The 26,387-nt window shown below is 40.3% G+C and overlaps 1 protein-coding gene across 5 annotated transcripts; it reads left to right on the top strand.

Annotated features, from left to right (window-relative positions):
- The first annotated feature begins 10,684 nt into the window (after positions 1-10,684).
- SLC26A2 (solute carrier family 26 member 2) lies at positions 10,685-25,256 on the top strand. 5 transcript variants are annotated; one of them, XM_045576985.1, is made up of 5 exons: positions 10,685-10,939; positions 14,869-15,046; positions 16,752-17,481; positions 18,752-20,333; positions 21,309-25,256. In XM_045576985.1, exons 3-4 carry the CDS (start codon positions 16,777-16,779, stop codon positions 20,279-20,281), a joined length of 2,235 nt encoding a protein of 744 aa, XP_045432941.1. In that variant the 5' UTR covers positions 10,685-10,939; positions 14,869-15,046; positions 16,752-16,776; the 3' UTR covers positions 20,282-20,333; positions 21,309-25,256. The 5 variants fall into 5 exon arrangements, with proteins under 5 accessions (XP_045432941.1, XP_045432943.1, XP_036280152.1 ...); XM_045576986.1 differs by lacking the exon at positions 10,685-10,939 and adding an exon at positions 11,312-11,465; XM_045576987.1 differs by lacking the exon at positions 16,752-17,481.
- Positions 25,257-26,387: the final 1,131 nt, after the last annotated feature.

Raw genomic sequence — 26,387 nt, 5'->3', positions numbered from 1 at the left:
TTCTCTGTTCACCTTGGCCCACTAATAACTGAGAAGAGATTTTTGCACAGAGCAGGAAGTGAATCAACTAAAAAAACAAACAAACAAACAAACAAACAAACAAAAAAACAGACATCAAAGCAGGAGCTGCAAAGTAGATGGCACAGGGACCAGCTACTCCTGTAGATTTGTTTTCTCTGCCCCATGTGGTATTTCTCAACAGTTGACAGAATCCTTTACTGTTTAGATTTGTTTGGCTTCTCTTGGGGAATTGGAAGGCCTAGTAATTGTGTTCTCTTTCTCCCAGGGCAGGAATGGTTAGAGTTGAGAGGCACTGCTCACCCAGCTCCCATCCCTGGCACCTCTCCCCTCCTCTCCATGGCCCCTTCCCCAGAGCCTCCCAGGTCTGGGGCTTCAGGCTGCATGCTAACCTCTCAGGCAGCTTCTCTCATGTACATTGTGGGTATGCTGGGTCCCTATTTCACAATCTCTGCATCAAAATCTTTCCCAGCTTTAGATTTCAATGATTCTCTTATTTTAGGATTCAAAGGACCCTCATAAATACAACAGCAGAACAGAGATACATGTTAGTATAAAAAGACAGTTTCCAGGTTGCCAAAGGTGGGATTTGGGGAGTTAGACATGGAACTGAGTCTGTCATTTGCTATCTGTATAAATTATTTGATTTTTCCTAGACCTCACTTTGGTTACGTGTAGTAAAGTTAGAGTTGATTTAGATGGCTGTTGTGAAGGTTAAGTGAGATAATATGTTGAACGGTGCACCCAGTGTCTATTAAGTTGAAGCATGTGAAATTGCCCCCTTGGACTATTTTTAATGTGAATTTTCTAATCATCATTAGTTATCCTAACTATCAAATATTAACGGGATTACCCTGTCATTGAAGGTATGAGAGAGGGAATTCAGACATCAGTATTTAAATAAGAAGTTGAATATGGGGATAGAAAGTTAGTAAGAAAGCTGTTGCAACTTTTCCAGAAATATGAGCAACTGGCCTGGGATGGAGGTTAAGAGAATGGAGGGAAGGAAGTGGGTGTAGGAGCCATAAGAGCTTGAAAGGCACAGTGGCTGACTGGGGTGGTGAGAAACAGTGGGTAATCTGTGTGTCCTCAGCCCCAGTAGTAAACTTGGCACTGCATGTCCCCCTTCAGGACATTTCACTGGCATTAAATGTTGATTTAGCCTCTATTTCTCAATCAAAGGCCTTTCCCCTCCTGGTTCTTCGAACCCCCTGTCCTCTGGCCCCATCAGCTAGCCCTTAGGATTGCTAGAACAGCCTTCGCCCTCATTTCATACTACCTTGGTTCAATCCCATATTTCATTGGTTTTAACTCTTAACCTGGAGTTGATAGTAGTTCCTAATAGTCCAGCCACCTGTGGACTTAGTGACTTTTTGCAGTTACTTGGGTCTGTCCCTGAAGCATGGCGAGTCTGTGAAGTTCTCCTTGTTTTACCGGAAGGGTCTAACCTAAGTCAATAGAAGAGCCATGTGAAAGTGTGTCTTTAGGTGCATCTTAACCTTCTGTGCACTTTTCGAAAGCTCTGATTCTAAAAGGGATCTGTAACTCAAAAGCAGTTAAGAACTTCGGGGAATCCTGAAAAATCGGGTAAAGTTGGCTCCTAGAAACAAGCTTTGTGATTATACTAGTAGGAAGGCAACAGATAGAAGGGTATACTTGGGTTTTAGGACTTGAGTGAGCTGAGTTTGAATCCTCTCCTGTAATTTACAAACTTTGACATTGTACTGGTTAATAATGCAGATTTTGTAGTCAAAGAAAACACAATCATTTTAAGAGAAATATCAAAAGTGCTTTATGCAATGTAATGTCCATTGCTAGTTACACATTTCCCCCATCTTTCAGGTAATTTGTGGATACTGTCCCAATAGAACTTCTCTTGTTTTGAGTCAAACCATGTAGATACCCAATTTTCCACTTTTTCATATGTTTTGAAGTTCTGCTCAGAAATTGCGTGTGCCATAGATGGGAACAAGTGGTAACCTGAAAGAACAAGGTCTGGTGAATACAGTGGGTGGGTTAATACTTCCCAGGCAAGATCTTTTAAGGTGTCTTTAACTGGTTTTGAAGTGTGTGATGGTGCGTTATCATGAACCAAAATTATTTTATCCTGTCTTCTGGAACATTCTGGTTGTTTCACTATCAGAGTGGTTCAAATTTATTATTTGTTGTCAGTAGCAATCAATATTAATGGTTCACCTGGTTTTAGAAGCTCATAATAACCACACCTTCCTGATCCCACAAAACGCAGAGCATTGTCTTTTTTCCGAAATGATTTGGCCTTGCAGTTGATGTTGATGGTTGACCTGGATCAAACCATGATTTGGTGCATTTGAGATTCTCAAAATAAATCCAATTTTCTTTGCCAGTCACAATTCAATGCAAAAAAGACTTCCATGCCGTTGAAGCAACATTTTATTTATGACTTTTCGGTTTTCCATTTGTCTTTCATTCAGTTGATGTGGCACCCATTTTCCTTCCTTTAAAATCTTCCCATTGCTTGTAAATGATTGGAAATTGTTTAAATTGAATAACATTTAAACTCTTTGCAAGTTGTTTTTGAGTTTGACATGCATCTTCATCCAATAATGCATGTAATTGTTGGTCTTCAAACTTTTTCGATTGACCTAGAAGTTCTTTGTCTTTCATATTGAAATCATCACCTTTAAAGCATTTTAAACCAGCATTCACAAGTATCTTGAGATGGAGCATGTTCACCATAAGCTTCCCGAAGTATATGATAACTTTTAGCAGCACTTTTCTTCAAAATAATGAATAAAACTTCCTGCAAATGCTTTTTCGGCACAAAATTTGACATTTTTAAGCGTAAAAATACCTATTATGTTAACACCTTCACAAAATTTGACATATGAAGTTTTGAAGCTTGTTGTCAATACAACAATATAGTATACATATCAAATAGCACATATATCAACATATATGTAACTCCATTTATTGAAAAAAAAATCCACATTATTAACTGGTACACCTTAATCTCTGGTCTCAATTTTCTCATTTGCTAACAATGACTAACAATGATACTTTCTTTAGAGAACTGTTGTGAGGATTAGAGGCAGTACATGTATTGACTTTGGTTGATGAGCAGTTTGCAATAAATGTAGCCATTAATAATGATAATGTAAGCTAAATATAAAGCAGTGATTTGGTAAAAAGCAGAAGTAATGCAAATATATTTCCTTCCCCTCCCTCCCCCCTTTTTTCTTTGGATTCTCATCCAATGCTATTTTTTCCATTGCTTTCAGATAGAATGGAAAGGTAGTGGGGAGAGAGAGAGAGAGAAACATCTATGTGAGAGAGATACATTGATTCGTTGTTTCCCACACATGCCCCTACCAGGGCCCATGATCAATCCTGAACCCTTGACCAGGAATTGAATCATTACCCTTTGGTCTGCAGGCCAGCACTCCAACCACTGAGCCAAACTAGCAGGGCTATTTTCCTATTTTTTAAACCAAAATTTTTATTATTCTTCTCTTTGGAAAGTAATACTTCTTTGTGTTATAGAAAATTGAGAAAATGCAGGTAAATAAAAAGAATGGTTACTACTCAGAAAAATATTTTGATATACATCTTTCTTTCCCAATCATCTAATTTTTAAAACAAAACTGTGGCTGTGCCATATATATATTGTTGAACAATATATGTAAACATTTCTGTGCATTAAATATTCTTTTATTATGTGATTTTTAATGGCCCCATAGATTTCCATTTGGGTAGCTGTAACATAATTTATTTAACATACTTCAATTATTGGTTATTTAGCCTGTTTCTAATATTGATGTTCTTAAATCCTTACACACTTACTTGATTATATTCTTTTTTTAAATTGATATTTAGAGAGAGAGGAGGGGAGAGGAAGAGGGAGCGAGAGAAACATCAGTGTGAGAGCAAAACATCAATTGGAGCCAAAACCGGTTTGGCTCAGTGGATAGAGCATTGGCCTGCGGACTGAGGGGTCTCTGGTTCAATTCTAGTTGGGGGCATGTTCCTTGGTTGCGGGCACATCCCTGGTGGGGGGTGTGCAGGAGGCGGTTGATTGATGTTTCTCTCTCATCAATGTTTCTGTCTGTCCCTCTCTCTTCCTCTCTGTAAAAAAAATCAATAAAATGTATTTAAAAAAACATCAATTGGAGGGAACATATGTAATACTTTCAACAATAAAGATTTAAAATTAATTAATTAATTAATTAAAAAAACAAACATCAATTGGTTGTCTCTTGCATGCCCCTCACTGGGAATTAAGCCTGCAACCTGGCCATGTGTCCTGAACAGAAATGGAACCAGCATCCCTTCAGTGTATGGGACGATACTCAACCAACTGAGTCACACTGGCCAGGGCTGATTATATTCTCATCTTCTTAATAAGAAACTTGTCCAGATGATTGGATCAAAAAACTATGGTACATCTACACAATGGAATACTATGCTGCCATAAAAAAAGAAGGAATTCTCATCATTTGCAGCAACTTGGATGGAATTGGAGAACATAATGCTGAGTGAAATAAGCCAGTCAATGAAAGAAAAACACCACATGACCTCACTCATTTATGGATAATAAAGAACATTATAAACTGATGAACCAAAAGATAGATATAGAGACAGTAAAACAACAGGCAGACTGTCAAATTACAGCAGGGAGGGTAGGGAGATCTGGGGGAGATAATAGATCAACCGAAGGACTTGTATACATGCATATAAGTACAACCAATGGACATAAAACTCTGGGGAGAGAGGGTATGTATGGGAGGGGGGGGGGCAATGTTAAAATATGTACACAGATAATAATTTAATAAAAAAATGTAAAAGAAAATGAAAATAAAAATAAATAAAAACATCACTACAAGGAGAATGTGGAAGAAAAAAAAAAGAAAGAAAGAAAGAAAGAAACTTGTCCAGAAAGACAGAACAATTTCACTACTAATTATTTAAGAAGTTGTCCTGGCTATTTAAAAATGTCATAGTTTAAGTAAAAAAAATAATGGAAAAGTCAATATTTTAATGCAAAGATCATGTTCCATTTTAAATGACCATCTTCCATAGAACCTAGCACATATCCCTGAAAAAACAAATCTGGGACATGGCTTGTGATAGCCAGGAGACGTCAAATAACAGATCCCTTTCTGTACCTAAATATTTGTGGCGAGAGTGAATTCTGCTCCACCCCAGGTATAAGAGTCACATTTCCTTTCTTTCTCCAAATCAAATTTTGTATGTTCCAAATTCCCATACCAAAATTCTAGCAGAATATTCAATCCTGATAATTATGGTGACTGCTGCCTCACCCCAGGGTCATGTGAAGAGCTGTTGGTCTAGCTCAGTCCAGCCGGGAAAAAGCCCTCTGGCCTTCAGTCCACCCTGCTACCTCAAATGTGCCACTTGTCCAAGCTGGTATGGACCCAGACAGGCCAACAGTTCTGCCCTTCACTGGGCTCAGGAGTCAATTGTTACAGCTCCAACTTCCCATGTCAGGGACAGGCCCAGATCCTTGCCACTCAAGGACCCTGAAAAATCTAGGCCCCATCTCAATCTTGAGGAGGCTTTCAAAAATCTCCTTTTCCCTGACTACATGGCTTTCCTGCCTTTCCCCTTCCAGGACAATCAGCCTAATATCCCTCAAAGGTCTGAATCAGGAGGTCACTCTGCCGCACACCTTCTCTCATAGTAGGCTTCACACTGCTCCAGCCTGCATATGCAAATTAACCTCCATCTTGTTGGGTTAATTTGCATACACACTCTGATTGGCTGTGGACATAGCGAAGGTACAATTAGCAATTTTCTCTTTTATTAGTGTAGATAGATATATATATTCTTGTTTATGCATAGAACTCTGGTTTGCCAACTGTGGGTATTCATTAGAATCTCCTGGTTGGGGGCGGGGGGGGGGAAGCTTAAAAATATTATCAATGCTTGATCCCACTCTACACCAATTCAATCATAATATCTGGGGATGGGACCCAAACATTGTTATCTTTTAAAAGTTCTCCAAGAGCCCTGTCCTGTATTGCTCAGTTGGTTGAGTGTCATCCCATGTACCGAAAGGTTGCCAGATTAGATTATTTGACGGGGTGTATGTCGGGTTTCAGACTTGATCCCCAGTAGGGGGCATGCAGAAGACAGCTAATGGATGTTTCTCTCTCCCTCCCTCTCTTTCTAAAAATCAATTAAAAATAAAAAATAAAAACTATTCTCCAAGAGATTCTGATGTGCAACCAGAATTGAGAACTGCTAATATAGAATAACCCGGAAGGCAACATAGGAAAATGATGCTGTTTGCCTCCAGAAAGGGACACTGGGGTAAGAATGAGAAGTGTTAGAGGGAGATTTACTTTTTGTTATAAACACTGATTTTTTTAATTTAATATACTTGCATGTTACCTGTTTCCAAGAACAAATGTGTGGTGTGTTTAAAATATATTTTATTGACTTTTTACAGAGAGGAAGGGAAAGGGATAGAGAGTTAGAAACATCTATGAGAGAGAAACATCCATCAGCTGCCTCCTGCACACCCTGTACTGGAGATGTGCCCACAACCAAGGTACATGCCCTTGACTGGAATCGAACCTGGAACTTTTCAATCCACAGGTTATTGCTCTGTCCACTGAGCCAAACCAGTTAGGGCTGTGTGTGTGTGTTTAAAGTAAAGCATTAGTAGTGAGAATGAATGAGAACAGCAAATTAGGAATAACCCATTCAATAATGGTAGTCAGTTTGGAGCCCACTATTTTGGGGCCTCAGAGGAAGTGACCTGTACTTCTTGGGAATAGTGCTGAGGAGGTGAGTCCTGAAGTGGCCTCTGTCCTGAAATGACTTATTTGTTGACCCAAACAACCCCTACTTACTACACCATTAGTTTCTCATTGGAAAGCAGTTTGGAACAGAGTAATGACTGTAAATATAAGCCTCCGCCTGCCAGTCACCCTTGTGAACAGGAGGAAAAATACTCAGGCTTAGATGGGAGGGGTAAAGCGATCTGGGTTCTGGCTGGTTGGGGTGCTGACCTGCTATTATCAAGGAAAAGCAGATTATTAGCCAGCTCTCCATTAGCAGGGATTTGGTTATCTGTTTCATCTTAGATTCCCACTGCAGAGAGCTGGGGCTTTGGTCAAGGTAAGGTAAGAATGGCAGACCACAATTCAGTTCCATGCAGTCCCATACATGGGGAGAGGATGGAGGAGGGGGAGAATGGACCATGGCACTAAATAGCAGCCTGGGTGGCTAACTGGCAGGGAGACAGGCTGACCCAAAGCTTCCTCTCCAGAACCATCCTTTCCATTGGGTCATTGACACACATGCATCTGATAGCTCCCAGTTCTAAAGGCCACTTCAAAATTCACTACTTGTCAATTGCATGACCTTATTAAGTAATTTAATACTCAGAGCCTCACTTTTCTCGTCTGTAATATCGATTAAATCACCTGAAATAAGAGAAAGAAAATTATAACCATTATTAAATTGAGCCAGTCTTTATTGCTGTCTATTCCAGGGAAACATGGGGTTGGATTCTTCCATCTGGCTAACACAGTGAGTGCAGTGGTTAAGAGTGGGCTTTGCAGTCAGATGTAACTGGGTGAAAATCATGCTATTGTCACTAACTATGGGACCTAGGGTAAATCACCTAACATCTCTGAGTCTCATTTCCTCACTTGTAAAGGAAGAACATAATATAACACCTCTTTTTGTCAAAAGCTGCTGTGAGGATTAAATAAGAAAGTGAATGTGAAGAGTTTATGCATCCATATGTAAATATCCAGAAATTGGCAGCTGTTGCCATTCTGCTTATCTTGCAGCTTATAGAGTCTTACTTGACCCTCAAGACTGGAGACAGGCTCTATAAAAGGTGAGAACATTGATGCCCATTGAAATGAAGTGATTTGTCTCTAGTCATAAGTGGTAGTAGAGTCAGGAGTGAACCCAGGTGTTCTGGTTTCCTGATATGGCTTCTGGTTCTGGAAGCCCTGTATCTGGTAGGTGACAGAAACTTGAGGATCATCTCTAGATAAGAAAGGGAGTTCCTTAAATGACTATGCAGAGATTCACTGGAAAGGGAAATTAACCATTTTGCTTCCTTCACAGTCTTCTTACTTTACCACCCAGTATGCTTCCATAGGCTATAAACAAGGAGAAGAATGAACAACTTAATATATACTCAACATCAAAATCAAGTAAGGATATGTTTGAGTCCTAAATTTAGAATGCCATGTTTATTTTTAAATTAAAAGCAGGTACACTGGGGAAAATATAAAGAATCTTCAAAGAAAACTTGAAAACACACTCCCGTGCACTCTTGACTCAACATTGAAAAAGAATGTCAAGCTGAACAGTTGACTAATGACAACCCTCGTTGAGATGTCTGCTCTTAGCAATATTTTCAAAAGCATCAAAGTTATTCTGCTGGTAAATTATCAAATCTGCTTGAAATTACTGTTAGATTCCAGTCATATCTGTCTATTCATGAAAAGCTAAATAAGCAAGCAAACAAACAAAAAAACCTAATAAAACTAACAATACATAGTCATATCAATTAATGCAGAAAAAGCATTTGACAAAATCCAACACCCTTTCTTGATAAAAAACAAAACAAAACAAAACAAAAAAAAACAACTCTCAGCAAAGTGGGAACAGAAGGATCATACCTCAACATAATAAAAGCTTTCTATGACAAACCCACAGCCAACATTAAACTCAATGGGCAAAAACTAAAACCATTTCCCCTAAGAACAGGAACAAGACAAGGTGCCCACTCTCACCACTCCTGTTCAATATAGTGCTGGAAGTACTAGCCATTGCAGTCAGACAAGAAAAGAAATAAAAGGCATCCAAATTGGAAAAGAAGTAAAACTGTCCTTATTTGCAGATGACATATTATACATAGAAAACCCTAAAGACTTTATAAAAAATTATTAGACTTAATAAATGAATTCAGCAATGTAGAAGGATACAAAATTAATGCCAAGAAATCAAAGGCATTTCTAGACACCAATAATGAACTTAAAGAGAGACTAAAAAAGCAAAAGACAGAAGGAAGGCCAAGAGATATATGAAAACCTTCTCAAAGTCGCTAATCATCTGAGAGATGCAAATCAAAACAACAATGTGGTACCATCTCACACCTGTCAGAATGGCTATCATCAACAACTCAACAAATGACAAGTGCTAGCCAGGATTCAGAGAAAAATGAATCCTTATACACTGTTGTTGAGAATGCAGACTGGTGAAGCTACTGTGGAGAATAGTATGGAGTTCCCTCAAAAAACTAAAAATGGAACTCCCATGACCCAGTGATCCCACTTCTATGAGTATATCCCAAGAAAACAGAAACACGAATCAGAAAGGATATATGCATCCCTATATTCATAGCACAATTCACCACAGCTAAGATTTGGAAACAGCCTAAGTGCCCATTAGCAGATGAGTAGATTAAAAAACTGTGGTACATCTACACAATAGAATACTACCCTACAGTAAAGAAGAAGGAGTTCTTACCATTTGCAACAGCATGGATAGGCCAGGAGAGCCTTATGCTAAGTGAAATAAGCCAGTCAGAGAAAGATAAATATCACATGATCTCACTCATTTATGGAATATAATGAACAACGTAAACTGATTAATAAAAACAGATCCAGAGACAGAGAAACATCAGAACGTCAAATCACAGGGAAGGTTGGGGAGAGTGGGGGTAAGAGGGAGAGCTCAACCAAAGGACTTATATGCATGCATATAAGCCTAACCAATGGACATAGTAGACAACTGGGTTGTGAAGGCATGAATTGGGGAGGTAGGTTGGGGGGTAATGGAGGAATAAGGACACATATGTAATACCAAAATCAATAAATAAAGTTTTAAAAACTAACAACAAACTTTGGCCTTTAAGTTTGACCTTTCATAAAAAAAATACATATAAATCAGAGAGTGGACAGTTCCGGCTGATGATAAATCAAGAGGGCATAATAGGATGTGACTGGCAAGGACTGTGTCGCTGAGGAGAAAGCAGGCCTTTAGGCTAAGACCTGAGACACAAGAAAAATCGGGTAACTGACACTCACAGGCGGAAGTAGCCAGAGAACATCCAGTACCCTAAAGATAATAGGGACGATTTTAGTTTACCTATAAATGTCAAGGAAAGCCACCGAGGAGAATTGGAATGACATTTTATATTTATTTTACCTTTTATTTTATTTTTTACATTTTAAAAAGAGCCTCTGGCTCTTGGGCCCTTCGATGGATAATAAATTACACTCGGGTCAGAAAATCTAACTTTCTAGCCGGCCTTTCCGTTTTCCCATCAGTACAGGGGAGTGGAGGGGGGTGAGGGGAGAGGGAAGGAACCGGGTCCCAAGGCGTCAGATACAAGGACGATGCTCCTCGCAAACGCAGATCCCTCTCCAGCTCGAGGCAGAGCGCTTCCGCGCCATTCTGGGCACTGTCTCCTCGCCGCCCTCCGCGGTTACGGTGGAGACCCGTGAACACCCACTTTCGTGATTCACCACCTCGGGAAGGAAGGGAGCAGGGACCTCCCCACAATCCGGGACGCGTGGCCTTCCAGCCCAGGTCAGCCAATCGCGAGGGGGAACGCGGCGGGGGGGCGGCGCCCCCTCCAGCCCGGCCCGGTCATTGGCCGGCGGCCGCGTCTCTTGCCCGCGGTGCCACGTGACTGCCACGGCCGGGCTTTCGCTGGGGATTGCTCTCCGCACCCCTCGGCGGCTACCTGGCCTCGCGCCCCCGCGTCCTGGCCGCCGGCCCCGCCTCCTGGGGCCGGGAGATGGGCGGGGAAGGGAACGAGCCGGTAAAAGGGAGGCCGGCTCCGAGCCGGCGGCCACTGCCCGCGCGGTCGTGTGCCCTCTGCTCCGCACCGCGGAAGACGCTGCGCGGGGCATCGGGGCGCGGGGCGGCGCAGACCTGAGAGGTGAGAGGAGGGGAGGGGACGGGGCGGGGCGGGGGCGGGGGGGGGGGGAAAGGGGGGGAACGATGCCGGCCTCCGCGCGGCCTGCCGCTGCTCTTAGGGTGGTCCCGGCCTGGGTCCCGGCCGTGCTGGGAGGAAGCCCGGACCAACCAGGACTAACCATCGCCGAGGGCGTCGAGGGCAATTGCCGGGGGTCATTCCGTGGGTTGGCAGAGGCGGGGCAGGGCAGGTGTCAAAGCCCCACTCCCCACCTGGTCGGCCGGCCCCGCCCCGCTCCTCCGGCGGCGTGCTTGGCTCCTCCCTCCAGTCCACACACGCCTCCTGCTCGGCGCAGATAAGAGTGCTGCTCTGCGGACAAGCCCTCGCCAAGCCCTCACCGAGCAATGGGGAACCCAGGTTTCTGAGAGCAAAACCCAGGAGAAGGAGCTGCCACCACTACCCTCTTTCTCCGCCCCCACAAATGGGGACACCTGAGACCTGGACACCAGAGAGGGCTTGATTGTCTTGGTTTTTTAAAATCACACACCTGGTGAAATATACATCAGGACCTGTATATACTTCTTGCAGATTCATAGGCTAACTTGAGATTCTTTCGTGAATAGATGGGGACACTGAAAGGACAGAGCGAGAACCAGGGCCTTGCCTAGATCATTTGCAGAGCTAGGGCTTGTACTCCCCAACTCACAGAATGTCGGTTTGGGCCCTTCCTTTGCACGGATTGGGGACTGTCGTGAGTTAGAAGCATTTAAGACTTAAACTCCTTTCTGGTACCTATTCTATTACCACTGACACCCCCTCCCTGCCCCCCCCCCCCCACACACACACACCTTTGTGCCTAGGGCTCTTTATGTGAAATCTGGAACTAATGTGATTATCCAGTATTAGGTTAAGCAGAAGTTCCTGTTTTTGAAAATTGAGTCAAGCCCTAGCTGGTTGGCGGACTAGAATAGAATGGGGTGCATAGAATGGGGTGGGTGGACTGAAGGGTCGGGGGCATAGGAGAGGCAACTAATTGATGTGTCTCTCTCACATCAATGTTTCTCTCTGTGTCTCTCCCCCTCCCACTCTCTCTAAAAATCAATGGAAAAATACCCTGGGGGAGGATTAACTCAAAATAAATAAATAAATAATTGAGTCAAGAAATGGAGAGCTAAATCTGTTTGGAAGGAAACCAAGTAACTGAAACTCACAGGCCCCCGCCTGCTGATGCCCTTTTCCCCCCTTCACGACTCTCAAGGGTCAGAGACTAGTAGATATAATTTATTGAGCAAATGCTGTATGTCAGGCAGTGTGCTAGGTGCTTTACTTGTGTTAGTTTTTTAACACGCCTGCAAGTTAGGTGATGCTGCCCCCATTTTATAGGTGAGAAACTGATGCTGAGTAAAACGAAGTTTTTCACCCAGTGCCATGTTGTTTAACCGTATAGCTGGGATCTGTCTGACTCCAGATCATACCCAGTACTTCTTCAAGTTTGGCCTTCAGCTCGCTGGCTCAGAATCATTAGGCTGCAGAGTCTTAGATCTCATCCTTGGACTTTCCTGGGAACCTGCATTTTAATAGATCTCTGGTTTAATATAGAAAGTACAGTACTGTAATGTGCTGCCTCCTAGGGGAAGATCTGGAAATGACAGGGCTTTGCTGAGATCTAGTTTAGGTTTACTAGGTGTGATTTTTTTATTATTGACATAACTTTTAGTGAGCATAAACCCCCAGGCAGATACTTGCCAAACTGTATAATGTCTTGACACAAGCTTGGTTATTGTGTGTGTGTGTGGGGGGGGGGGGGGATGGACAGAGAGGGGTAACTCCTTTTAAAAAACCATTTCTTTCATTTATTAATTCACTCAATAATATTTGCTAAGAATTTAATAAAACGGCAAATTACTGCTCTCATGAGAAAGATAGAAAAAAAGTAAGTGCATGGTAGGCGATGGTGAGAGGGTCAGGGAGAAAAATAGAGCAAAGTAAAGGAGATAGGAGTGGAAGGCAGGGATGTGCTCAGCAGCAGCATGGTGGTGGCAGTACTGCTATTTTATATATCGTGTCTAGCAAGGAACTGATTAAGGCCGAATTTGAAAAAAATTCTAGCGTTCCAGTTAGAGGGGCAGCAAAAGTAAATGGAATAAGAGCCTGCTTGCCTTGTTTGACTATTGCCTGGGATACAAACTATTCTAACCAAAATGTATGCTACAGACATAAATTTTACATCATTATTTCTAATGGCAAAATAAAATGAAAATATTACCAATGCAGGTGTGTAATATGAAAGGTAAAAAGTAACTTCATTCTTAGCTTTTTACCAAACCTAAGTCAAGCAGTTTGCTCCCTTCACCAATTAAAATTAATCATAATCCAGAAATGTGTTGAGAACTTGGCCACAGAGTATTACTTTGAACTAGCTCCTAGACCTCTTAGCAAGGAAACAAATTTTGAGGCCATCTGGTAGTTTATTTTTAACCATTTACTTATTTATTATTGGTTTAAAATCTTTATTGTTCAAAGTGTTACATATGTGCCCTTTTTTTCTCCCCTTAATTCCTTATAGCTCACTCCCTGCCAGGGGCTATGTGGCATTTTAGAGTTAAGCTTGGAAATTGGAAGATGAGGTTTGGGAATCTGGTTCTACCAGTTGAGCAAGTGACTAAAGTTTGAGTTTGCTCATATTAGAGATAGAATTCATACGCTGTTCTCAAATTTATTGAGGAGGCAAATGGGAGGTGTATTTGAAATATTTTTGAAAGCAGAGAATTACTGTGCAAGGAACTACCCTATGTAATAAAACCCTAATATGCAAATCGACAGAACCATGGAACTACCAGTTGCTATGACGTGCATTGACCACCAAGGGGCAGAGGCTCAATGCAGGAGCTGCTCCGTGGTGGTCACTGTGATCCCACACTGGGAGCGCCACTCAGCCAGAAGCCCGGCTCACAGCTGATGAGTGCAGCGGCGGTGGTGGGAGCCTTTCCCACCTCGGCTGCAGATCTAAGGACCCCTCGTGGGATGTCTGACTGCCTAGGTTGGCAGTTGGACATCCCCCGAGGGGTCCTGAACTGCAAGAGAGCATCGGCCAAGCTAAGGGATGCCCCACCACCACCACTTGTGTACGAATGTCGTGCACCAGGCCTCTAGTCCTATATAATAAAAGCATAATATGCTAAGTGCCTGACCTTTCAACCTTTCATCCAGTTGCTGTGATGCGCACTGACCATCAGGAGGAAGATGCCCCACCCTGTAGGTTAGCTTGCTGCTGGGGTCCGGCCAGTCAGGACTGGCCAAGATATCCTAGACACTCCCTGGAGCCCTCCAGTAGTCTCTCACCACCCCGATCATGCACTGGTGGGCCCCTCGGCCTGGCCTATTACCACTCGCAATCTGGGCCCCCTTGGGGAATGTTGGAGAGCCGGTTTCAGCCTGATCCCTGCAAGCCAGGCTGAGGGACCCCATTGGTGCATGAATCTATGCACCAGGCTTCTAGTTTAATATATTTGATCATGATTTTACATTAAGTTATTTTCTTCTTGGGTATTTTATTATTTTGTTTTATATGGGGCTTTATACTAGAATCAGTATGTCTTAGTGCTTGTACTATTGATATAAGCCTTATTTATGGTGGCTCTTTTTGCATAAAGGCATAAATGAACATTACTAATAATTTGTGATAACAGAATATAAGGAAGATTTTTTTGGGGGGTCTTCATTATATTTACTTGAAGCTTCACCAAATGTTCATTTCAATAAACAGATACATAGCCATACATATCAGGCATGAGGCATCATGTTAGTGGTGAGTTATATGGAAATGAGAATAACTTGGTATTTGTCCTTGAATGTATACTCTAGTCTAGTTACTCTAGTGTGAGAGACACATAAACTTAAGTGCTAAATAGTTATATGTTATGTTTTTCTTATGTCTCTTTTGCATATCTTAGGTTTGGAAAAACCTTTTGATTCAGAATTCACCAAGAGTTATTCCAAAACAGAATGACAGAACATAAGAAGTGCAGTAGAGAATGGCCTGAAAGTAGGAAGTGAGAAGAGAGTTACAGATTGGCTGCATTGAGGAATGAAGACCGGTGTGTATCCACCAATCTGATTGACTTGCTCAGGGTATGTGGCCATCTAAATCTATTCTTTTTTTCCTTATTTACTTAAAAAAGCTATCAGAGTATCTGTTGTTTTACTTTTGTTTAGTGGGATGACCATTCATCCTAAACAAAATGTGGGGTAGTTTTACGTATCTTGTGTTCTTAAATGGGTCTTGGGTCCTGGACTATGACATTTTGGTAATATTGGGTTTATAGAACCTCACAAGGTCCTATTTTTATGTCAGTTCCAAAACAGAAAACTTCCTGACTCCTCCATCTAGTATATTTTATCTCTCTCTGGCTATAGTCATAAATTTGTTTATTCATCCAAAATTTTTATAAGTCTGTTCTCTGAGAGTTACAATATTTCATTAATTGATGATTACAATGATGAAAAGATGTCCTTTCCTCCCAGAGCTGGAGAGAATCCTACTGAACAAATACAAGAGGGTGGTTGGTACTGGAACAGAATGCAGAATGCTTTGGGACGGAGAGGGTATAATGATTTGTTTGAGCTAGGAAAGATTGATCAGTGCTTTGTATAAGAGGTTGAATTTTAAATGGGTTTTAAAAATGATTGATAGAGAGGTGGATGGCCATGCTAAGTTAACCAAGCAGCTAATACAAAGACTCTGATTTGTGAAGTATTTGGTAAACAGTGTAATGCTTTGAGAACCTCTTGCTTTTTTCTCCTCTTTTATTACAAGATTTTTCTGTTGTTATAGTTGCCCCTTCTTTTTGGTCAATTTTATCTTCTTTCCTATAGTTACTAGTGAAAGGTCTTATGGCATTAGTTCTGTAGTTTAGGACCCAGAGATGCAAGACTACCTAGTTACCCTCCAAGTAGAAGTACAGAGCAACCTTATGCCTCTCTTCAGTGTGTGCACTTAGAATAGTAAAGCGAACTTTTATTTGCATGAACGGGGCAGATATGACTCTACACTATAAGAGAGTAGATTAGATCAAAACGTTCCGGAGCATATATCAGACACTTGCTCAATCAGCCCCCCCAGGCTCTTGACATTCATATGCTTAATAATCTTGTATCAACTTCCCTATCCTCTTTCCTACCAAGTGAAGGAGTGTTGTTCGAAGGCCTAAATGCATTCTGCCCTAGTTTCTTTAAAAACAAACAAACAAACAAAACCACAACAACATTTATTTTTACTCTTTCACTTGCTTTTTCTTCTTTATGTTTATTTTCAGCAAATTAGGGAGTTATTTAAAGAGCCTCTCCCCCCTACTACCACCCTCCCCCCGAAAAAAGACCATTTTCCTTGTTTTAGGGACTTGCAGGTGTGGATGAAGGTTTGGGACCAGATCCTATTTACAGCATATCTGGGTGTGAAAACCTGAAAAGAAGATAGTTGATAGCATATAGAAAGAAGGAAATAGACCATCCTGATACCCTCTCTGGAGGAAAAAATTATAGGGGGAACCAGGCAGGGATGGAAAAGAATCCTTGAATGATTTTTACTCTCAGGAAGTCCTGTATCCAGTGAATTATTTGCTTTGACTTGGCTGTTTATTGTCTGGTTCTTTTTTTGTTTTGTTTTTTGTTTATTTGTTTTTTATCAAGACAAATGAGGCTCAACTAAATGTGACTATAAGATACCTAACCACAAAACTGAACTCCTTTTAACTCTCATGAATGACAAGTAGGGCTGTTAAAATGTTGAGCACTGAGAATTACTTAATGAAGTAACTCTGTATTTTCTCTGGGGTAGGAGGCGAAAGTATCTGTCTTCAGAAATGTCTTCGGAAAATACAGAGCAACATGACCTTTCCGCCACGGACCCATTTGAAGGAAAAGACCAATACAGTCCTCCATCTTTGATCCATATGGAGCTTGAAAAGGAATCAAGTACTGACTTCCAGAAACTTGAAGCCACAAATCAATGCAGACATTATCCTAGGATCCACATGGAGCCTAAAGAGAAATCAAATACTAACTTTAAGAAATTCATCAACAAAAAACTACAGAAGAGTTGCCAGTGCAGCCCAACCAAAGCAAAACAGATGATTTTTGGTTTCCTTCCCTTTTTGCAGTGGCTCCCAAAATATGACCTGAAGAAAAATATTTTAGGAGATGTGATGTCCGGCTTGATTGTGGGCATCTTGTTGGTGCCCCAATCCATTGCTTATTCCCTGTTAGCAGGCCAAGAACCAATCTATGGTCTGTACACATCATTTTTTGCAAGCATCATTTATTTCATATTTGGGACTTCCCGTCACATCTCTGTGGGCATTTTTGGAATACTGTGCCTTATGATTGGTGAGGTAGTTGACCGAGAACTAATCAAAGCTGGCTTTGACACTGCCCATGTTGCCCTGTCGTTAGGAATGGCTTCGAATGGGAGCACATCATTAAACCAGACATCAGACAGGATATGTGACAGAAGTTGTTATGCAATTACAGTGGGCAGCACCGTAACCTTTATGGCTGGAGTTTATCAGGTAAGAAACAATGGAATGAGAGTTATGGTTTCTGACCAAAGAAATCACTATGCAAGGTCACCTGAGGGACTGGGAGGGAGCTCTGCCCGCCTAAATTATGGCCACCCTGCCAGCCAAGCCGCTGTAATCCCGTCTCCCCTCCCTCTGCCCCAGCCAACATCCAACCCGCCTGCTGTGGGCTCATTTTAACTAATGGGACACTTAGTTTAATGAGCAGAGTTTGCATAACAGGAACTTGCTAATTAAATTTTAAACCTTGTAAAAAAAAAAAAAAGGAAAGAAAAAGAAATCACTATGTAGGAAATCTCAGATCTGTAAGGGATCTTAGATATCACAACAATTAAAACTATTATTTATTAAATGCTCAAAATATCTGAGGAGTAAAACCAAAATTCAAACCCTGGTTTGACTCTAGGAAAAATAAAGCTGCTTTTCTTTTCTCAACTCCAGGTTGCCCTTAACCAATGAATTTCAATCAACCAGATTTTAATTATCTGGTTGTAAAAACTGAGACCAGAAAGGGACCCCAGACCACCTAATACAACTCTTTGATTTTATATGTTAGGAAAAATTGCTTTGCTTGAGATTATGTAGGTTGGTTATTGGCAGAGTCAGCATTACCAGGCAGGCAGGAATGGTAACAGCATGGGAATTAGGAGAGGAGGAGTGCAGGAGTTTTTCAAACTATAGATGACCACCCCCTCTTTCCTATAGAATTGCTAAGATAGTAGTTCTCTTGGATTGTAGCACAGGAAAAAAAGTTGAAGAACACTGTTAATTATCAACCAGGAGAAAGGATTAGAAATGAAATTCTTCTTGGTTCTCCTATAGAATCCACTAATCTTCCATTATCATCATGCCCCTGCCTTCTGGCATCAGGAGTCAGTGCCAGAATTACATATCTATTGCAGGCATTTGAAACCAATAAGGGAAGAGGAAGAGTAGCTCGCTTTATTTGGGGCTTGGATGAAGAGCAGAGGAAGTGTACAGAGAGTTGTTTTAGGAGTTTAAGAAGGTAGGAATCCTAAGTCACTGTCTCATCTAGGCTAATGAATAATAGTGTGCTTAGCCCTCTGAGTGTCGTAAAATGAGCCCTGTCTCTAAAATGAGAGGATTGATATATGATTGTGTTTTTCTCTAGCTCTGGTATTCTGTGATGCTCTGATATGTCTCTATGAAAAAAAAAAAAAAAAAAAAAAAGCCAGAGTAATACAGAATTTAGTGACTCTTTTCCATTTATATTTTAACACTTGTATACTCTTCCTTCCAGGTAGCGATGGGCTTCTTTCAAGTGGGCTTTGTTTCCGTCTACCTCTCAGATGCCTTGCTGAGTGGATTTGTCACTGGTGCCTCCTTCACTATTCTTACATCTCAGGCCAAGTATCTCCTTGGGCTCAGCCTTCCTCGGAGTAGTGGCGTGGGCTCACTCATCACTACTTGGATACATATCTTCAGAAACATCCATAAGACCAATCTCTGTGATCTCATCACCAGCCTTTTGTGCCTTTTGGTTCTTTTGCCAACCAAAGAACTCAATGAGCACTTCAAATCCAAGCTTAAGGCACCAATTCCTACTGAACTCATTGTCGTTGTGGCAGCGACATTAGCCTCTCATTTTGGAAAACTGAATGAGAAATACAATACCAGCATTGCTGGACATATTCCCACTGGGTTTATGCCACCCAAAGCACCAGACTGGAACTTAATTCCTAGTGTAGCTATAGATGCAATAGCTATGTCTATCATTGGCTTTGCTATCACTGTATCACTTTCTGAGATGTTTGCCAAGAAACATGGTTACCCAGTCAGAGCTAACCAGGAAATGTATGCCATTGGCTTTTGCAATATCATCCCCTCCTTCTTCCACTGTTTCACTACTAGTGCAGCTCTTGCAAAAACATTGGTTAAAGAATCAACAGGCTGTCAAACTCAGCTTTCTGGTGTAGTGACAGCTCTGGTTCTTTTGTTGGTCCTCCTGGTAATAGCTCCTTTATTCTATTCCCTTCAGAAAAGTGTCCTTGGTGTGATCACTATTGTAAATCTCCGGGGAGCTTTATGTAAATTTAAGGATCTGCCCAAGATGTGGAGGGTTAGCAGAATGGATACAGTTATCTGGTTTGTAACTATGCTCTCCTCTGCACTGATAAGTACTGAAATGGGCCTGCTTATAGGTGTTTGTTTTTCTATGTTTTGTGTCATCCTCCGTACTCAGAAGCCGGAGAGTTCATTGCTTGGCTTAGTGGAAGAAGCGGGAATTTTTGAATCCACATCTGCTTACAAAAACCTTCAGGCTAAGCCAGGCATCAAGATTTTCCGCTTTGTAGCCCCTCTCTACTACATAAACAAAGAATGTTTTAAATCTGCTTTATACAAAAAAACCCTCAACCCAATCTTAGTGAAGGCAGCTCAGAAGAAGGCAGCAAAGAGAAAGATAAAAAAGGAAACAGTGACTCTCAGTGGAATTCAGGATGAAGTTTCAGTGCAACTTTCCCATGATCCCTTGGGACTCCATACCATAGTGATTGACTGCAGTGCAATCCAATTTTTAGATACAGCAGGGATCCATACACTGAAAGAAGTTCGCAGAGATTATGAAGCCATTGGCATACAAGTTCTACTGGCTCAATGCAATCCCTCTGTGAAGGATTCCCTGGCCCGGGGCGAGTATTGCAAAAAGGAAGATGAAAGCCTCTTTTATAGTGTATATGAAGCGATAGCTTTTGCAGAAGAATGTCAAAATCAGAAAGGAATATGTTTTCCCAATGGTCTGAGTCTTTCCAGTGACCAATTGGATAAGTAGATGAAAAGAAGAACAATGTCTAGCCAGTAGCAACTTGCATACTTGAAATTTTAACCTATTGGCTAGTCATTATTCTTAGAAGCTGATGGCCTTCGTAGATACAGAAGTGCAGCAGAGCTTATACTTGGGCAGAATCAGAAGAAAATGTTGTGGTTTTAAGCTTTCTTGCAAATAGGGAGTGCTCTTGGTATTAAATATCTATTGAACTGTGAAGTAGCCCTTAACCTTAATGATCATGATCATCGTCTTTAAAAAAAAAAAGTTTTTATTGATTTTTTGTTTTTGAGAGAGATGAGGAAAAGGGAAAGAGAAATAGAAATATCAATGTGAGAAATATCTATCAGATCCCTTCTGCAATGTGGGCATATGCCCTGACCAGGAATTGAACCAGTGACTTCTTGGTGCATAGGATACCACTCAACCAACTGAGCCACACTGTCCAAGTATGACCATCCTCTTTGAGGAGATATGCATTTGGACTCTTCCTTCTCTAGGAGGTAAAGGAGTGACATTGGCATTTACATGAGACATGCTCTAGCCTATATGATTGGCTCTTTGGGGAGAGAGTGGAAAGGAGGCAGGGAAAGACTGTTGTGTCTGATACTGGACCAACAGATCAAGAGACCTCTGGAGCACAAGGTAATAACTATTCAAGTTTTTTTTCTTCTTATTTTTACTTCCCCATACCCAGTCTCTGCCCTCCAGATAGCAGTGAGATCTTTGACTTTTAATAGGAAAGTACTATTCCTTTCCTAAAGGCAGGAAACCATAGGCACAGACCCATCAGAAGACTGATGGTTGAGTATGTTTGTGAAATCCTACCAGCTAACTTCACATTATACAGAACATTCTTTGTAAGTCAGTTTTTCATCATACCTTTTTGTTGTAAGGAGCTAAGCAAAGAGCTCTTCATAATCAGCAAAAATAATGGGAATCTTCCCTGACTTTTCTGTAATCTCTGTTCCTGTTTCTGAGTGTTTCTCAACTTAAAATTGAGTCTAGGAGTTATAATGATATATTCAGGGTCTGTGATCCTTATTAATGTTTTTAATGAATTTGGTAGTGCTATAGATGAGCTATAGTTCTTTTTGGAATCAATGCAGGTAATTCCTTAGTTTTCAGTAATTTAGTGTATTTTCCATGGAATCTGTCCTAAACTGCTATGTCTGATTACCAATGACAAGCTTGCTAGATAAAAGACAGAATGCTGACTCTGCAATTCTATACAGTATTTTAAATGAGCTTGAGGCAAACTGTTAAGGACAGATTACAAATAGGAATGATTGGCAGTTGCCCTTAAGAATTTGTTACTTAGTGATTTCTTTCCTTCCCATGGCATTTTAGCAAGGGTCAATTGGGGATTGGTAGTCTTCCTGAAATAGAAATGCATGGCAGTAAGCATTAGCTTTGTTTTCACTAAAACATGTACAGATTAATTATTGATGTTCCTTTGGAAGCTTTTATGCATTCTTTTCTGTTGGTTAATCATTTGTTTTTAATACTTCTTGCCTTCCTCCCTCAAGCTAAGTTTGAATCCAGACCATTATAGATGTCTACTGCTGCCTGACAGAGTAGAGTACATGTTTAAGACAACTCTATAATTTAGCAAACATTAGCACAGTAAAAAAGAAAAAAAAAGTATAAAAAAGTTGAAAAGCTCCTTAGCAGAATGGAGTGACAGAATTTGACCTTTATCTAACCTTTCTCTTCATTTGTGGATATGAACAATTCTGGAGCTTTATGCATTTAGCAAAGTCTTTAATTGTGCTTTAATTAGTATCTCTCCCACTCAAGCAAAAAAGATTCTGCTTTTGGTAACTAGTTGTAAAAACATTTAAGATTTCCTAAGAATTTATATCTTACACTTTCTGCTTGGGTTGAGTTTGGCCTATATGTACATGTCTTAAAATTTTTTTCCTGGTGGTTTGAAGAAATCAAATGTGAAACCAAAGCTTAATTCACTAGGATTTCATTTCCTTTGCTTTCTTGCTCAAAGTCTTTCACTTTTAGTTCACTATGTATTGTTTTACAAGTTTTATTGATACAAAAATATCTTGCTTACTCTAATTTTCATGTCTAAATGAAAATTTCTCATTGCTTATTGACAAATGTACAAAATTCTGAATATCTTAAAATGGTCATTTAATTGAAATGTATTGTGTACACACTTAATCGTTAAAACTTTACAACCTTCTATTTTTTTAATTTGCTATAATAAGAGGAGTGGAGGGTACTCATGCACAGAGAGACTGAGGATTGACATTCAGAGGAAGGGTGAAAGGAATAGATCATTGAAAAGACCATCTCTGACTAAACAAGGGAGAAAACAGAGGCATTCAGTTGAATAGGATCCAATCCCTGGTTAACCCTGCATAACTGTAGGGAGGTCAGGATTAGAAGCCACACCTTAGTTTGAGAGCAAGGTCAAAACTGGGTTCTGCTTCCAGGAGAGGGGCACAGATTCACCAAATTTGAGAGAGTTGAGGAGCATGCAGTAGCCGGCGTTGGGACAAAGGCCCAGGTTGACCTACTGTGGAGCACTAGTGACGATAGTACTGTCTGTGCCTCTGATGGGAGTAAAATGGACAGATGTCTAGTTGGCAATTACTTGAAAAAAATTTTCCATTGAGACCAAAGGAAAACAAGATTTGGGTAGACTGACTTAGCTTTTAAACAATAGTAGACATTGAAGCCAGATTTGTCGCTAAATTTACAGTATGGTAAATGTTCTTTAAATGTATATTGTGTTCTCTTAGTAATTTGTCTGGGTGTTAGCTCTGATCTTAAAAAAGGGCTGCAGTGTATTTCTTCAGAACTTAAAATTGAGTCTAGGTAGGAGTTATAATGATAAATTCAAGGTCTTGAGCCTTATTAAAGTTTTTAATGAATTGTTTTCCTCTATGTAGTGGAATAGATGAACTGTATGTTTTTGCATCAATATAGATAATTCCTCAAACACTTCCTGAAGACCTATGCAGAACTCTAGGGTTCCGGGACTCTGATACCAAATCCAGTAGGTGAACCATGTGGTAACTCAGTGACACACATTGGCACTTGGAGGTGCTTTATGGAGGAGCTGGACTGAGCCTGGACAGAGGTCTTAGCAGGAGGTAGGCAATCGAGGCAAAGAAGGAGGCAGGGATGCCTCCATCTGTTCAGGGAACAATTCCACAGGGACATCATTCCATAGGATTTAGACTTTGCTTAATTTTTTCTGTTCTTTAATGTTTCTCCCCGCACCCTGCAATGTTTCTTTATCTGTTATAGTGATGCCTTATTTGAAATGGCTTAAAAACTGCAAAAGGAGGAAATTGGATCTAGAAAACTTTTATGCTCTGAAGTAATTTGGCTTTTTTTTTTAAAAGTAAAGATTTTTTGTGTGTTTGTTTCAGATTAAGTTTATTTAGAAAGTTACATGGGTAGTAGAAGTGAATCAGCGGGGCTGCCTGAGCTCAGGAAACATGTTGCAGAAGCAAAAGAAGGGCCCTTGGAGCTGAGGAGGAAGAAAGGCAAAGCCTGGTGGGGAGAGTGAGGAAGGAAAAGGTTCAGGCATGCTCCCAAGAGGAGAACGCTGGTAGAAAGATTTTAGATAATCATAAATGGAATCATTAATTAGAGTGCTAATAACAAGAATGAAAATTATAATGGAACAGGCCAAAATAATATACCAGCTGGTTTGTTATCAACCTATTATTAAAGTAAAATTCCATTGAAATACTGTAACTTCAACGTACATTTTAGTTTTTTAAAAAAAATTTATTAGTAACTAGGAATGGAGAATTTGGATGTGGGAGTGGGGGAGATTTATTTTTATAAGATAATTTTTATCCTGACAAGGATTATTTTTTTAAAAGTTTTTTGCACTTTAAATTTTGATGTAAGCATGTTAAATAAGCATTTTATTAGATTGTAGGGGGTTTGGTATGTATTTTCCTTTCCTCTTAGTGAAGTAAAATAGGAAGATATATTGAATTATGAAAACGACACTAAATGCCTTTACTGGAGATACATTGTTTGTAAGTCTACACTGGAACCAGGCATATAACTTTGCTTGGACTTGATTTATGACTCTGAAAAATGACAAATAATCACAATCTTATTATAAAATACCAGTGACTAAATTTCTAACTGAAGGTTTTTAAATTGGCAAATAGACAAGCAGCCTAAGCCAGAAAATATTTTTAATTGCAGATTTAATAAACTTACTTTAAGAAGTTCTCTTCCCCTGCCACAGTCTCCATTCCTAAAATAATAAGATAATACTTGGAGCGAAACAGCTGTTGTCTTTTAATTCAAATCAGTTGGGAAATTACTGTTTGAATTCTGATGCTGCCATGATGTCTCAAAAATTAGTGTGAACAAATCAATCTTTAATTAAAATGCTACCTTTTGTCTCCTTGCAATTTTATATACAAATTAAGACAATATCAGGGTGATATATAAATTAACCAAATTCTGAGTCTTGTCACTTCACTAAAAGAGTATACTGCCTTTTTTTTTTTTCAATTATTCAAGGGCAGTGACTTTTAGGAATGTTTTATACCACATATATCTTTTTTAATTAAAGCAAGTGCCTTGATGCTATTCCACATAAATCATACTTAACCCTCTATGGCAGTGGGGGGAATGTCTGGCCCAAGGGCCATATAAGGCCTGCGAAATCATTAGGTCTGGCCCTGCCAAAACATTAGGGGTGAATTAATTAAATGTTTGACGAAATATGGCAGGCTAATTTTTAAGTTGGTAATTTTGTAGGGCCTGCAAATGGTGTTATAAATATCCAAATGGCCGTTGGCAGAATAAAGGTTCCCCACCTCTGTTCTATGGAATAAGTTATTGATGATTGCAGCCTATTGTAGGAGAGGGGGAGTTGATTAATAGCAGATCCTTTTTCTCTGGAAGGATATGTTCATGATGTTTACTACATAAGATCCTATATGTGTTATTTCATTTGCTAATAAATTGTTATGCTAATAAAATATTCTGTGTCTAAATTATTTAAGTGCAAGGTGGGGTTCTAACTAAGAAGTACATTTAGGTCACCATGAGCTTTAAAATAGCATCTCTATACCTTTGGAGAGTGATTCAGTCATTAATGTTTCTCAATGTAGCAAAAGGATCTGTCCTTATAGAAAGCCACAAAGCATAAAGAAACTCATTTTGCTTGTGATCCTAATGAGTAGGTCAAAACTTTGGGTACTAATTTTTCCATCAGTGAAGAGGGAAGGAGGACTAGATTGTTTGAGGACCCTTCCAGTTTTCATGTTGCATGACTCCTAAATCTAATTCATGTTTTACTACTGCCCAACTCTGCATTTTAATAAGTGAATTGAGTCACATTTTTTTCATCAGTCAATTGAGGATAAGGTCTTAGAGAATTGGGAGTGGATTCCTAAATAGAGCGTAACGCTTTCTGAGAATAATCTGCACTCTCACCATCTCCCCATACCTGCAGTGAAGCCTCTTCCCAGATGTCCTTCCCAGATGTCTCTCAATTTGTTGGAAGAAGCAGAAGTGTGGATATAGGGATAAGGACAGTTCTCAGTCTTCCTTTTGCAGTACTTTTCCTCTCAGTCTCTAACTTAAGAGAAATTACAAGTGACTGCTCCTAAGGTTTCTTCAGTTGGCTAAATTGTCTCCTTTATGTAGTCTACCTCTGCCCTCTGGTGGCCAGGATATGCTACCACAATCTATTTCAAAGAACTGGCCTCAGCATGAACGGTTCTTCAATAGGTCTGCAACATTGGAATGACATTATCTGAGCCTATTTGTCCTTTTGTATTATGGTTTTCTTGAAATTCTAATAACTGAAACACTGTTTGAGATATAATAGGCAATCAATAACTCTTAGTTTACTTTGTGTTTGCTGCAAAAAAATTTAACATTTGGCTCAAAATATAGGAGAGTTAAAAAGATGCCTAATGGTTTCAGGGAGAAGCTCAAACAAGAATCCAGACTCTAGGGGGATGCAGAAGGGTCCTCAAAGGCTTCTAGCCTCTAAAGTAGGGGTGTCGAACTCAATCAGAGAAGGGGCCAAAATCTAAAATCCAGCCTAAATCGCGGGCCGAATGGTTTACTGAACAGTCATAAACTGTCGTGATGGAAA

Source organism: Pipistrellus kuhlii, unplaced genomic scaffold (genome assembly GCF_014108245.1).
Source record: "Pipistrellus kuhlii isolate mPipKuh1 unplaced genomic scaffold, mPipKuh1.p scaffold_m20_p_8, whole genome shotgun sequence".
NCBI lineage: Eukaryota > Metazoa > Chordata > Mammalia > Chiroptera > Vespertilionidae > Pipistrellus > Pipistrellus kuhlii.
Note: the sequence above shows the minus strand (reverse complement) of the source record. Positions and strands in the feature narration are given on the sequence as shown.

What these genes read in the sequence shown, in the direction of transcription:
- SLC26A2 (XM_045576985.1), top strand. Translation starts at nt 16,777, where the DNA reads ATGTCTTCGGAAAATACAGAGCAACATGACCTTTCCGCCACGGACCCA. An exon ending in TTATGGCTGGAGTTTATCAG is followed by an intron (nt 17,482 to 18,751) that starts GTAAGAAACAAT and finishes TCTTCCTTCCAG; the next exon opens with GTAGCGATGGGCTTCTTTCA.